Genomic DNA, 15,477 nt, shown 5'->3' with positions numbered 1-15,477 from the left:
CTTTGTTCTATTATCATCAGCCAAAATTTCATGAGACTACACAAACCAGGCAAGATCATGGAAAATGAGGAAACAGATTTTTGGGGGGGATTTCCCGTTAAAAACAGATAAACATATGAAGCATTACACTCCTGATATCACCATAGTAGGAGGGAAAAGTGGCTTACAGTCGCCTTGCCTTTCCTCTCCCCACAACAAGACACCCTGTGAGGTGGGTGAGGCTGAAAGAGCCCTGATATCACTGCTCAGTCAGAACAGTTTTATCAGTGCCATGGTGAGCCCAAGGTCACCCAGCTGGTTGCATGTGGGGGAGTGCAGAATCAAACCTGGCATGCCAGATTAGAAGTCTGCACTCCTAACCACTACACCAAGCTGGCTCTTTTACAAACGTAATAATTATTCTCTGTATTGGAAAAAAGGATGCATTTTGTAATAGCTAAATGATAGCATTTTGTTTGCTTTGAATGCACAGATCATGATGCTGCGCATTCATCAGCAATGTGTATCTATATATGGTGATCTATCCTTTGCAAACTATGCAAGGTATACTGAACAAAGAGTATATAGTCTCTGAACTAGAGACAGTAACATGTTAAATGTACTTATGCAGTATTCAAAAGATTATTAGGGCCAAGTTGATTGTTCTCCAGTTTTGTTTTTGGGCTTAAATGTAGCAATTTCATTTTCTCTAAATGACATCAGTGAACAGCCAAATCCAGTTGACTATACAATTTGCATTACTATTATGATCTCTGAAAAATGCCTTGATCCTACTTTTTTGTGACTTTTTGCTACGGTTCCCAGCTAAGCTCTCCCCATAGCTGCTTCAGTTGTCATTTTTTTCCTTTCTTAATCATTTCTTCTCAGTGCTAACTAAACAAAGATCACACAGTGGATATGATGATGCTATAGTGGTAAATATATTTCAGAAACAAGTATTTTGTTTAATTAGTCAATATATTTCTTCTCTTTTTTAACAGTCCCAGCCAAAGTCTTAGATTTGGTAATAGCTAATGATGGCAGCTTGGATTCATTAAAAATTACATGGAGGAGACCACAAGGGAAGCTTGATTTCTATAATATTACTTTGTCTCATCGTGGGTCTGTTAAAGAAAGGAAAACGTTACAGCCACGCATCACAGAAGCATACTTTGACAAGTTAATTTCAGGCTGTCTTTATCAGGTTGATATTCGTACAATCAGTGGAGAATTGTTTGCTGAAATAACAGCTTATGGCAGAACAGGTATGTTTCTAGTTTCATGAAGCATCTTTTTAAAAATCAAAAGTATATTGACCTTGTACATCCAATACTAATGCAGAAAACATTATTGAGAGCAAACGTGATTTCAGTGCAAAATACCAGTTGTATTCCTTTGAAATACCCCCTACCAGCCAGTGCATGTTCAGCAGCCCTAATATCAAACATCTCTGTTGTGTCCTTTCAATGATCAGGTAGAATTTAAGATTAGGTCATCACATGCATGGTTCCAAACCCATCTTTATTATATAAAGGGAATACAAAAATAGGAGACACTTACAGAAGAGGATAAAAGTGGGGGCAGGTGCTTAAGTCTCTGTATACTCAGAGACTCTAGCTGCAAATACCTTCCATGGTATTTTTTCCTAGAATGATTATAATATTTTATTTCATATCTCTTCCTTCCCTAGTTGACTCAGGGTTTTAAAACATACAATTTCAAATAAATTAACACTATACAATTAAAAAGTTATTAAAATTGTATTACAACCTGTCTCCTCATCATAATTAAAGTCTGACTGAGTGTGTAAGGAAAAGATTTTCTTTTGGAGGATAGTTTTCAGGTAGGAAAGCCAGCATCCTGTTAATGATAATTTGCTAGCCTCAACTGTAGGCCTGGTGGGACAGCTCCATCTTGCAGGCCTTCCAGAATTGTCCCAAAGGGCCCTGATCTCACTTGGTAGAGTATTCTGTTCTGGTTTTGGTGCTCCTCCACCAGGCATTTGCTTGAGGTTGCCCATCTCAGAACACCTGCTGGTCCCCCCAGACACCCTCCCATGACTGCAATAACTGACCTCCCAATGTTGCTGTTATTTATACTACTAATGTTCCTATAGATTATTAAGATGATTATTAGAAATAATGAGGTATTGAACTGTTATAATGCTTTGAAAGTTGTTCATATGTTCCATGTAAAGTTAGATAATGTTTCAATGTAAACCACCCAGAGCTGCAAAGAATGGGTGGTATAAAAATCCAAATAAATAAATAAATAAATTTTGGGGGTGTCGACCTCCAGGTGAATTGGGATTATAGCTGATCTCCAAGCGACAGAGATCGTCACCTGGAGAAAATAATAAGTTTGGAAGGTGGACACTATGGCATTATATACCATTGAAGCTCTTCCCCTCCCCGTACGCCATCATCCCCAGGATCCACCTCCAAAATCTCCAGGTATTTCCCAACATGAAGCTGGCAACCCTAGCTCAGCTGGAGGAAAAAAAACTACTACTACTACTTTCACAGAAAAACTGGCAAATGGGGAAGCATTAAGCACTTATCTTTTTCCCTTCAGATTCTCCCCACCAAATTCTGTCTAATCACTTAACAAAGAAACAAAGATTTTTTGTGTGTTTCTTATAATCTCTAGGTCTGTTTTCAGGATACAGAAACACTGATAATTGACAAGAGAGCCAGCATGGTGTAGTGTTAAGAGTGGTAGACTATAATTTGGAGAACCAGATTTGATTTTCCACTCCTCTACATGATACCTGCTGGATGACCTTGGGCCAGTTTCAGGTCTCTCAGAATTCTCTCAGCCCCACCTACCTTAAAAAAGTAAAGGTATCCCCTGTGCAAGCACCTGGTCATGTCTGACCCTTGAGGTGATGCCCTCTAGCGTTTTCATGGCAGACTCAATACAGGGTGGTTTGCCAGTGCCTTCCCCAGTCATTACCGTTTACCCCTCAGCAAGCTGGGTACTGATTTGACCGACCTTGGAAGGATGGAAGTCTGAGTCAACCTTGAGCCGGCTGCTGGGATTGAACTCCCAGCCTCATGGGCAGACAGCTTCAGACAGCATTTCTGCTGCCTTACCACTCTGCGCCACAAGAGGCTCTTACCTTACAAGGTGACTATTATAGAGAGTGGAAGGGAAGGAAATTGTAAGCCATTTTAAGACTCCTTAATGTAGAGAAAAGCAGGGTATAAAAACCATTTCTTCTCAAGAGGATGACCTGCAAGAGATCCTATTCCTCCAACTGCTGATGCCTCCAGTTCCCAACTCCCCTCTCCCACCATCTCTCTCTTCCCATGCTTGCCACGCTCAATGTTGAATAAAGGCTGTGGCCAAATATTTTACGCCAAATTAGGGTTGCCGGTGTCCTCATTAGGCGGTCAATATCTCCCTGCAAGGCAACAGGAATTATTTAAAGAAAAAAATATTGTAGTTATAATAGTTATAAAGTACATGTACTTTATAAACTTTTAAAACTGACTCTAGCATAAATGTAAAAGTTTATACTGGAATAAATTATTAGTCTTTAAAGTGCTATTGGATTCCTCTTTTATTCTGTTGCTGCAGATTCTTTTAACAGTAATCTTGCATAAATCAATACATAAATACTTTGATCTATTAGTCCAGTGGTTCCCAAACTTTTTTGAGCTGCCACACACATACGGATAAACACATCTTTCCTGATGTTAATCCTACTGCAAATTCAAAACACACTATATTGCCTACACTTCCTTTTGGGTTGTTATGCAGTAGCCATATCTTAATCCGGAAAAAAATATATCTTTGTAAAAGTCATTATAAAAGTCACTTTGGTGACTTTTGGGGGACTTTTGGGGGAAAGACAAACAGAGAGAAGCAAGCAATGGTTTTTCCAGCCTCCCAAGGATGGAAACTTTGGGAGGAGGGTTGCCAATCCTGGGTTAAGAAATTCCTGGAGATCTGGGGTGGAGCCTGGGAAGGACTGAGTCTGAGGAAGGGAAGGAGCTCAGCAGGAATATAATCCCATCCATTTTACCTTTTGAAGCTAATCAGGGTTGGCCTGGTCAATATTGGAATGGGAAACTACCAAGGAAGTTCAGGGTCACTACTACCCTCACAGCTACACCATGGAGGGCTCACATCCAGCCAGTTCTGAGGCAGCTGCATTGGTTACCGGTCGCCTTCCGGATCAGGTTCAAGGTTTTGGTTTTGACCTTCAAGGCCATCCGTGGTCTAGGCCCAGCATATATGAGGGACCGCCTTTTGCCCTATATCCCCCGCAGGGCTTTACGCTCTGCGGGGGCTAACCTACTGGTCGTTCCCGGCCCCAAGGAAGCCCGCCTGGCCTTGACTAGGGCCAGGGCCTTTTCGGTCCTGGCCCCAACCTGGTGGAATGAGCTCCCGGAAGAGCTGAGGGCCCTGCGGGAATTACCAGCATTCCGCAGGGCCTGTAAGACGGAGCTCTTCCGCCAGGCTTATAACTGAGGCCGGGCGGGAAGAAGATCAGCCCCCCCCCCTCACAAACTGGTGGTAGAGAGCGTCACCCCCCACCGTAGATGAGGATGCGGAGAGCAAATGAGTAGGCTACGCCATCGCTGTTACAATTATTGTAAATCATTGGTTTTTATTGTCATTTTATGGTTTTAGGGGACGGGTTTATGTAAGCCGCCTCGAGCCTTCGGGGGGAGGCGGGGTATAAATATAAATATAATAATAATAATAATAATAATAATAATAATACCCAGAGGCAGGCAATGGCAAACCACCTTAAAACGCCTTTTGCTAGGAAAATGTTGCCGCAGCAGGAAAAATCTGACTCTACTGCCTCAAAATCCCTCACTGCTCCCTTACTGCCCCCAAATTCCTCACCACCACTGTGGATCCTTCCACCACCTCCAGGGGGTACACTGTCCACTTTGGAAACTTCTATATTAGACTTAATGAAAATCTATTATGTAGTTCAAACTTTTGCTTCCTGTGTTTATAAAATGAAATTAAGTAAATATAAACAAATATATTATCTGTAATTGTATTATAGTCTAAATTGAACTTTTCTAGCATTTGTCAAATTGGTTGTGTAATTTATCCTCTGTCTATTATGTGCCTAGTTTAAGAGTTGACAATTTAGCTACCAGAAATGGATATTTGTCTTTTTGATGTGTGGGAGATTCTCATTTTTCTCTCCAAAATGAATAATTATGCTAACCCAGGCTTTCTCAACCAGGGTTTCATGAAACCCTGGGTTTTCCTGATATTCTTGGAAGGGTTTCTCCAATTGGGTGGGAGTTAATTAAATTTTTTTACATATTTTAAATTTTAAAAAATTATTGGGTGATATGACCACATATGGCCATGTCAACCAGCACCTCCCCTCCCAAAAGGACAATGATAGGCCTGGAGGGATTGAGAAGGAAAGGGGCCCCAACCAAACAAATCCTGCTAGTCTGGTGATGTCACACCTGGTGGGAATGTCTGGGTGATGTAGCTTCTGATGACATATAACTTCTGGGGGTGTGGCAGGAAGGTGTGGGCTGCTGACACTGCTTTCAGGGTTTCTCAGAGCCTGAAGAATGTTCCAGGGGCTTCTCAATGGTAAAACCTATTATATGATACGTTAACGTTGCTGTTTCTGCTCACTTATAAAATGGTAGATATGTGTCTTCCATGGTAAAAATTTCATCTTGCACTGTCAAAATTTAATTTCAGTTCCCCAGAAGGTTTCGCAACTCAAAGCAGTCAGCATGGGTTGGCTAAAAAGTCTGAAAGTGAGCTGGTTCCCTCCCAAGGGGGAATGGGATAGATATTATATTATGGTGTTCGACCAGTCCACAGTGCTGCTGAATTCTACAGTACAAAAAGATAAAAGAGACTATATTATCAAAGATCTAGAACTGGTTCCAGGAAAACAGTATGAAGTGGCAGTTATTGTAGAGAGTGGAGGTTTGCAGAATACAGCTCGCTGCAAAGGCAGAACAGGTAAGTAGTGTTCACTTGTAGTCATATGACATCTTCGAAAAACAATGAAAAGATTGTTTGGGGAGGGTGAATCAATGGAATTATTGTGGGGTACAAATGCCATAATAAAACCCTTTTTACTAAATTATAGTGATTTATATTCTAAACTAGGGTCAAACCCCGTTGCATTCAGTAATATAATGGGTGCTAGATTGGGGGAGGGGGTGGAAGAACTCTGTGGATGGCCTCCCCCTCCCTCCAGGACCTGGAAAGGCTGCTGGCAGCTGTTAGGGTACTCACCAGCAGGGGCAGGTCTTACGTGGCAGGGACTTGCAGCCTCTGAGCCTTAGAGGGAAGTGAAAGGAAGGCTTGTGACTTCTGGGGCTAGGCTCTGACCCCAAAACACCAGCCAAATTAAGAATGAGTTCTAGAGATGCAGCCCCATGGGTTTGGGGACAGTTTCTCCCATTTTTTCCTCTTAATATAAACATTATATTTAAATATTTATGTGTAAAACTACTAAGGACATTTGTGATGGAGTGAAGTAGCAATCAGATTAATGTATGCACAAGTAAAAATTGGGTAAACAGTAGTTGGTGAGCAATTTTCCTTTTAGGTCAAATATCTGATATTGATTTTGATGAAATTAATTATTTTGAGATGTATGATATAGTCCTAAACTGAGTTTTATCATTCTGAAACCCTTTGAGGTCAATGAGTTTTAAAGGGTGTTAACTTTGTTTAGAGTTACACTGCGAAGATCTAGTTTTGATTTTACTCCATAATAGAGAAATCCTAGCAAATAAGTTAGAAACCTATCCAAGACCACATAGGAGAAGATACAGTACAGAATGAAAATAAATAAATAACCAATTAATTCAATAGGATTGGTTTCTAAGACTGTGGTATAAGATATAACTAAAGAGCTAGGACAGAATCAGTCTTCTTCTGTTGGCACTATACAAATAGTAAATAGCAAAACCAGTATAAATTGCAACAATATAAATTAGGAGGGAAATCAGTGTTTTTGCACAAAATAATCATTCCAGATATATCTCCCGTCAACTTTTCATACTTACTTCATAACAAATGCCAAAAACAATTCTTTATTGTAAGGTGAAAACTGGAATTAAACTATTTCTTCCTGTGGCCACATTTACAAAAGGGAAGGGAGTAGGCTGAGAAACAATAGAAAGGAGGTTGCATAAGAAAACTGGGCCAGTACAGCCCACCCCCTGCCTTATCTTACACCTTGGGCTGATTATTTTTCCTGCTACACCCTCTTCTGATTCTTTAGTCACTGCACACATTGTGACTCTTTGACATCACATTTTTTACAGCCTCAGAATGACAGGTTATATAAATGCACTGTTAGACCCATGCAGATTTGGTGACCTACCAAAGGCTAAGCAAGCACTCTTTGAATGTCCATTCTGAGGTAAAACCTTTCCACTCAGAGGGGAGAAACTATGGTCAGGTAATAAACAGGAGTCTCATATTTATTTTAATGTAACAGATGAACATAAAAGAGCAAAAACAGTTATCACTTACGGTATTAGAACAATGAGCAGTGATTCTTAGGTCACTGTAGAAAAACTGCTGTGAAGCTCTTTCTTTCTTTCTTTCTTTCTTTCTTTCTTTCTTTCTTTCTTTCTTTCTTTCTTTCTTTCTTTCTTTCTTTGTGCAAATGATATCAGTTAGATTACATGCAGAAAACAGCATTTTATACCAGATTATGTTGCAGTTCTTAGATTTTGGGGGGTGACATTTGATCACACTTAATTTCAAATTAAAGAGCTTCAAAACTGAGGTTTTAATCTGTCTGCGTCCACTTTATAATTTGATTATCCTTTCTGTGCCTTTTCTTGCCTTTATGAGATCCTCTTTGAGATGACATAATTAGGACTGTATACAACATTGCAGATGAAGTTGCACTCAAAACTGCCCAGACAGCTTGTGGGACCTGATGTTGGGTACCCCACTGCAATATGTGGGTATTTGTGCAAATAAACATAACTGGTGGGACCACAGGAAAGAATTAGTACATTCATTGAGCTACCCACCATGATCCAAAGCTCTTTTCACCACCAGCTGACTCCATCAAGATGCTTTGTGCTACCTGAATCACACACTCACATTGAACTTCATTGGGCACACTTCAGCCCATTCATCTGGAAAGATTTCCTTGGAGCTTTTGCTTTAGTTTCCGCTATCCTGAATCATTTGGTGCTATTTGCAGCATTAGCATCTTCACTGCTCACCTCCAAATTCAGATGGTTTCTAAACTGATGAAGTAGATTTTTAAGCAGATTATAAAATTGCCCAAAGCCATCCTACTAACAGAGCTAAGTAATTTTTTGTGGGGGAGGTACCCTTAAAACAACGCATTCTGCAAAAGTGAAAGCATACCCCTTACAGCTAACTTTAAAGCTGTGAGCACAACCTCAGTTGTTAACAACCCTTTTCTCATGCAGTTGGGACCTTTGGGCTGCTTCTGGTTGCCTGTGTGTGAGTCAATCTAATAAAATACTTTTTATTTACTCATTTGAGATGTCAATTAGGCCTACCCACATGTTTTGTTTACAAATCATTGCTTAACATTCTTAGTAACGGTTTTATGTGTTATGCAACCACAGGGTAGACTTAGCCACACTGCAATCCTGTACACATAAATCAGCTCACACAAAAATGTGATGCAGGCAACATATCATGTGGGTTACACATGGTAATGGTATAATGAGACACCCATGGAGAGTATGTAGGAAGCCGAGTAGAATGAATATGAGAATAATTCAAAAATTGTTACTAGGACTCCAGTTCATACATGCACAGGCTTATTCCAAATAAAATGATTTTCCTAAAAGACACATGATAATCACAGTGGCTTATTATGAAGAAGTTTCAAGTAAATTGAAAACTGCATTAGTGAGAAAAAGGCCAGGAGACACCTGCTCATTCTTCAAGTGTAGCAAGGGCTGTACTATGAGAATTTCATTGGGAAACTTTACTCATCCACCCTACAGCCCTGAACTTGCCCCTACAGACTTCGTTTTGCTCCCCAAACTCAAAAGAATATTGAAAAGGAACACAATGAGTCCTTCAGGGAAGGGTTAGAAAGATGGAAACACCACACTCATAGTTGTATAGACCTAGCTGGAGGATATGTTGAGAAAGAACAGTTTCACATTTTGATATTTTTGTTTTAAATTGTTTTCTATGATTTTGTACCAATACTTTTTGAGGTACTCTTATATATCTCGAGCAAAGTGTTCTGTAGCATTAACTCCTTTTCTTTCACATTCTCATAGATCCAGAGCCAGTTCTTCAACTGCGTGTAAAGCATGCAAATGAATCTTCCCTTACTATCATGTGGGTGCCACCTGAGTCTGAGTGGGATGGTTATCTGGTTTCACTTGGAGACAGAACACTCACAGTCATAAACAAGGCTCTTCCTAAAGAGGCTAGAGAATTCACTTACAGTAACCTGTTACCTGGTCGAAAGTACATAGCTACCGTCACCAGCATTAGTGGAGATTTGACCAATGGGACTTCTGTGGCAGGACGAACAGGTATCAGAGATGACATACTATGAACCCTGACTTTTTTAAAAGTACAAGTGCACTTATATCTTGGAGTTAGGCACTGATCTCAAATAAATATATGCCTTTTAAACATAGATGCTGTGTTCACATAGAAGTATGTGGCATCAATATTTGTTTTACACAGTTGTTTGAATCAGTATGCACTTTCTTGGCATGGGTTTGATTCTGCACTCCCCCACATGCAGCCAGCTTGGTGACCTCGGGCTCGCCATGGCACTGATAAAGCTGTTCTGACTGAGCAGCGATGTCAGGGCTCTCTCAGCCTCACCCACCTCACAGGGTGTCTGTTGTGGGGAGAGGAAAGGGAAAGAGATTGTAAGCCACTTTGAGACTCCTTCAGGTAGAGAAAAACAGCATATAAGAACCAACTCTTCTTCTTCTAAAATGGTTTTGTTAGCTTGGGTAAATTTCTCCCTCATTAACCTAATGATGATCTTGGATTGCAGTTCCTGCTCAAGTGACAAGCTTAACTGTGGGAAACCAAGGGATGACCAACAGCCTGTTTACTACCTGGATAAGAGCATATGGAGATGTAGATTCATACCAAGTCTTGCTCATCTATGAAAATGTTGTCATTAAAAATGAAAGTGTTTCCAGCGACACCAATAGATATCACTTCTACTCACTGAAACCTGGAGGACTCTATTCTGTGGTTGTCACCACTGTTAGTGGAGGAATATCTTCCAGACAAACAATTGCTGAAGGGAGAACAGGTAAAGGAACAGGAAAGTTGTGTTTTCTTGAAAGGTAAAATCTGAGCACATGTAAAATTGCAGACAGAAATTTTGTTTACCATTTCACAAAAAGGTGATCTGCCCTTAAACTCTTTGTTCATTGCCATTCTTTCTTCAGTGTTTTCAGTGGCTTGATTTTTGTGTTTTGGGTACTGTAGTTCTCCCTTTTGTGCAACATCATGGCATTTGAAGTCTTCAGCCTGCACAAGCAGCTGCTCTTAAGCAGCTATGATAATGATATATTTTTTAAAATTATAACTGGATTTGGGGCACAATGGACCTCCAAAGCAGCAAACAAAATAAAAGCAAAATTACTGATAATACAATAAGGAAAAAAATCTGTATGCAAATATTAAAACTAGAAGGCTAAAACTATATAAAAGCACTCAAGCATTCAAAACAGTAGGATTTTAAATATCAATACATTTAAGAGTCAAGAGTTAAATTTATTAACTGAAATGGAAACTTCTCTAAACAGAAGAGCTTAGAAAATTACAGAAAATTAAAAGGTAGAACTTAAGTAACTCTGTAATTTGTAAAAATGAAGAATAATGGGTCCTGTGTGTTTCCTGCAGGAATAGGCATAAACTTTGTTCTGTGTGAGGGAATGCAATATGATACATAATAATAATAATATCTGAAGTGAAAATTCATTATTTTTTCCACTAGAGGGCAGGAAACTCTAAATAGTTAGTATCTTTCTCATAATTCATGGCTGTAATAGATTTGCAAGTGTTTTAATCTAAGATATACTTTCATGAAAGTTAAGATACTCCTTGTGATTATTTCAATTTTTGTTTTTGTTTCTTTATAATATCTTTATTCTGTTTTTAACCAAAATTGCATTCCAACCAGCTGTTAAAAAAATTTAAAACAAAATTATTACTTAAAATGGAAGCAAATGTACCTGGAATAAGCAATTTTCAGTTGAACTAGATCCGTGTACAATGCAGGGGTGCTTGACGGCTTCTTGCCCTCCTTCCAATCACAACAACAAACTGGCTTTGCTTCTATATTATATTTTTATTTTTATTTGAATTTATTGACCACCGCTCCCAGCCATGCTGGTTCGAGTCGGTTTACAGATAAAAGACCCATAAAACAGTATAAAACGATACCGTATTGGCAGCACAGTCCCATTTGTTTCCTCCCAATCCACGGTCCAATCCCTGTTCAGACCACCTACAAGCCTTGGGAGAGGTCATTGCCCAGATGGGCAGGTATGCAGGGTAACAAGTAGCTTCCAAATATTAATATATATATGTTTTCAGTGGCCAGCCAAGCTCTATGTAATCTGCAAGAATCTGGTGATTCAAAAGGCTGCTCATATACAAACATCATTCATCCAAATGTATGTCTTGTCTTGTATTAGAGATGGTTAATACAGTAGCTTTTTTTCTTTGCCACCTAGAGTGAAAATGTCCATTCTACATCTGAGTTCTTGGGCCATTCTGTTATATCAATAGATGTGTGTGGGGTTTGAGAAAACTTTATCTCAATATACTTTTGATTGTTTTGTTGCATAGTTCCTTCTAGTGTAACCGGAGTAACAGTGAACAATTCAGGACGCAGTGACTACCTGAGCGTTTCATGGCTGCCAGCGCCCGGAGATGTAGATGGCTATTTGGTAACATTATCTCATGAAGGAAAAACACTTCAGACTCTCACCACTGCAAAATCTACCAGTGAATGCTCCTTCAACGCCCTTGTTCCTGGCAGACTCTACAACGTGACAATAACCACAAAGAGTGGGAAATATGAAAAGCATTCCTTCAGTCAAGAGAGAACAGGTAAAGAAAATATACAAAATATATCCCACCAGGCACATACACACATGCATGAAATATATCTATACACACATGAAATATATCTATACACATATAGGCACATAATGGGGAAGTAGAACAGGGGGATAAGAACAGAGTTCCTTCTAAGGTTCAGGACAAAAGGCTAAATGAGTTCAAAAATATATTATGTGTCTAGAGGGTATGTGGACTGAAAAGGTAGAAAACAAAAAGAATTTCAAAAATTAATAAATGTAACTAGTATTTTTCAGCTGTGTAAATTTGGCAAGAAAGTTGCAGTTGCTTATATTCATACAAGCAAAGTGTACGAATATAATACACTTTGGACTGCAAGTCATTTTTTTTATAAATATATGTAGCATTGAATTATGTAAAGTAAGAAAATACAGTCATATGTACCCTGATCCAGATAAGAAGGCCCATGTATTGTATCTCTCCCCAGTTTGTTTCATGCATTAGTTTCAGCTTGAAGTACACATTTCTAACTTCTGAAATCAGGAGGACATTTAGAAGTACATTCTATCTTTCAGTGCCTTCGAGTGTCCAGGGACTCACGGTGAGCAATTCTGCAAGAAGTGACTATTTAAAGGTGTCCTGGCTACATGCCACGGGAGACTACGATAATTATGAAGTGATCATTAAGCACAACAATGACTTCCTTCAAACAAAAAACATCCCTAAGGATAAGAACGAATGTGTCTTCACTAACCTGGTTCCAGGACGGCTTTACAGTGTGACTGTTAGCACAAGGAGTGGAAAATATGAAACTAGTGAAAGGGCCAGTGGAAGAACAGGTAAGAAAATAAGTTCTCAGAGTGACATCCTAAGATTTCCAACAGGAAGGAGACAATACCTGCAAATATTTTACTGTTTTATTTTAAACAGAGACGCTAATTGTTAAAATTGATGATTAAACTGGAACTGTGTGTCACAGAAGAAAAAGGGTGAATCAGAGAACCGTAGAGTTGGAAGGTACCTCATGGGTCATCTTGTCCAACGCCCTGAACTATGCAGGACACTCACAACCCTATCGCTCATCCACTGTAACCTGCCACCCCCTTAAGCCTTCACAGAATCAGCCTCTGTTTAAAAATTTCCAAAGATGGAGAAGCCATCACCTCCCGAGGAAGCCTGTTCCACTGAGAAACTGCTCTGTCAGGAACTTCTTCCAGATGTTTAGACGGAATTTCTTTTGCATTAATATCAGCCCACTGGTTCTGGTCCATCCATTACTTTATTATAAGCAAGAGAGAACAACTCTGATCCATCCTCTATATGACACCCTTTTAAATACTTGAAAATGGTTATCAAATCCACTCTCAGTTGTTGCCTCTCCAGGCTAAACAGATCAAGCTCCCCCAACCTTTCTTCATACATCTTGGTCTCCAAACCCCTCACCATCTTTGTTGCCCTCCTCTGGACACTCTCCAGTTTGTCTACATCCCTCTTCAACTGTGGTGCTCAAAACTGGATACAGTTGAAATAGGTGTGCAACCTTGAGTCAATAAGTAAATTATTAGGGATATACGCAAGGAAGTCCCCCAACTATAAGTGTTCTCCATTAAGTCACATAAAGGGAACACTTTTATGTGAGCTAAAGCAATTATACATGGAGTTAAAGAAGCTGTCAGGAATATGCTGATGGTTGTGTCAGTTAAAAGTCCTGTCCCCTACTTGGTGGAATGAGCTCCCCAGAGGAGATCCAGACCCTGACAGAGCTGGTACAGTTCTGCAGGGCCTGCAAGATGGAGCTCTTACAAGATTTTGGTTGGGGCCAATGACTTACTAACATCTGTGGCCCTCCCCTACAAAACACTCCCATTGAATGACACCAAGTCTAGAGACTTATGCGCAGTGAATATCTGGAGGCTGCTATTGCTTAATGCTGCTAATTTATTAATTACTAGATTTAGAGCCCATTGTACGTGTCAATACAACGGGCGCTAGAAAGAGTGGATTAGAGAGTGTCATGGCTTGTAGTGTGTCTTCCTTCCTCTCTTCCTTCCTTTCTCTCTCTCCTTTATGTCTCTTTCTCTCTGTCTATGCCTCTCGCTATCTAACTCTCCTCCTCTCTCTCTGTCTTTATTTCTTCCTTCCTTCTATCCTAATACCCAGCCAGCCAGCCATGCCTTTATCTCCTTTCTCCCATCCATTCCTTTCTCTTCTGTCTTACTTTCTGTCCCTCTCCCTTTATTTCTTCCATCTCTTTATATTCCTCCCTCCCTCCCTCCCTCCCTCCCTCTTTCTTTCTTTCTTTCTTTCTTTCTTTCTTTCTTTCTTTCTTTCTTTCTTTCTTTCTTTCTTTCTTTCTTTCTTTCTTTCTTTCTTTCTTTCTTTCTTTCTTTCTTTCTTTCTTTCTTTCTTCCTTCCTTCCTTCCTTCCTTCCTTCCTTCCTTCCTTCCTTCCTTCCTTTCTTCCTTCCTTCCTTCCTTCCTTCCTTCCATTTATCTCCTTTATCTCTCACTCTCCCACCATTTCTCTCTCGCTTGGCGACGCATCAACACACACACTTTTGGGACAGTGCGCCTCAGGGGGGAGAGGGAACGCGGATGGTCTCGCCACCCTGAGCACGCATTAACCTTGTGAGCCGCCGGTTTGCCAGCCCGTCCAGTTGCCAGCCGGCCTCAGCGTGCCACCCCAGAGCGATGTTGTTTGATGCTGGATCCATCCCCATGCTGTGCCATTGCTCCTTGGTTTGTTCCCTATAAAGTTATGGCCATTTTTCTTCACAAATATTTTGTTGTGTTGTATATTCTTCCACACATTCCCTCTTTAATAGGCTATGGGCCTGCAATCATCTTTTGGATCACATTCTTGATTGGTTTACATTGGTCAGGGGGTCAGTGGTTCAGATTCTTATTTGGTGTAATGTTGAGTAAAAAGTTATGAGTTGAGTAACAAGAAGGTTGATCTACAAGTTATGAGTTACAAGTTTCAAGCCTGGCCCAGTATTGGGGGCTAAGAACCATCTTGCTGCATCTCCAGTCTGTTGCTTTGTCACTAAAGCTGATCTGAAGATACTGTAACCTGCCTGTCCTCATGTATGAATGAGTATGTAGGAAACTAGATTTTGTCATTTTATTAAACCTACTTATTCTTGCTTGTGTTTAAGCCTGAATCTTAATATTTTATTTCAATAAAACCTACTGCTTTGATTGGTGTGTTTTGCTTTTTGTCTAAGAGTCCAAATCCAGTTTTGGTCAAGCTGCCAGAAGGGGGTTTGTTCCAGGGCCGCAGGAGCAGGGACAGGGGAATCAAATTATCCTTGGTGGGTAGAAGAACCTCCAGTCTTCTGACTGTGTCATTATATGGATCACACCTTAACTTTGAATACCAGCCCTTCTGCACACTAAATAAATGTGTGAAGAGGAAAAATGGACACAAGCATGCCTTGCCCTTGCCAACACA

At 40.1% G+C, this 15,477-nt stretch overlaps 2 protein-coding genes across 7 annotated transcripts in view; one reads left to right on the top strand and one right to left on the bottom strand.

Moving 5' to 3' along the window:
* Positions 1-15,477, bottom strand: part of MYRFL (myelin regulatory factor like) — a 512,195-nt gene that overhangs the window by 206,903 nt on the left and 289,815 nt on the right. The window lies entirely within an intron of this gene.
* Positions 1-15,477, top strand: part of PTPRB (protein tyrosine phosphatase receptor type B) — an 81,982-nt gene that overhangs the window by 31,717 nt on the left and 34,788 nt on the right. For all 6 annotated transcript variants that reach the window (XM_077338796.1, XM_077338795.1, XM_077338800.1 and 3 more), the window contains 6 exons: positions 981-1,244; positions 5,680-5,949; positions 9,237-9,497; positions 9,977-10,243; positions 11,791-12,054; positions 12,600-12,863. In XM_077338796.1, coding sequence (XP_077194911.1) covers positions 981-1,244; positions 5,680-5,949; positions 9,237-9,497; positions 9,977-10,243; positions 11,791-12,054; positions 12,600-12,863 — 1,590 coding nt within the window. The remainder of the gene's footprint in view (positions 1-980; positions 1,245-5,679; positions 5,950-9,236; positions 9,498-9,976; positions 10,244-11,790; positions 12,055-12,599; positions 12,864-15,477) is intronic.

The sequence above is a fragment of the Paroedura picta genome, chromosome 5, assembly GCF_049243985.1.
Source record: "Paroedura picta isolate Pp20150507F chromosome 5, Ppicta_v3.0, whole genome shotgun sequence".
NCBI classification, from domain to species: domain Eukaryota; kingdom Metazoa; phylum Chordata; class Lepidosauria; order Squamata; family Gekkonidae; genus Paroedura; species Paroedura picta.
The sequence above is the reverse complement of the archived record's forward strand: the minus strand, read 5'-3'. Positions and strand labels throughout refer to the sequence as shown.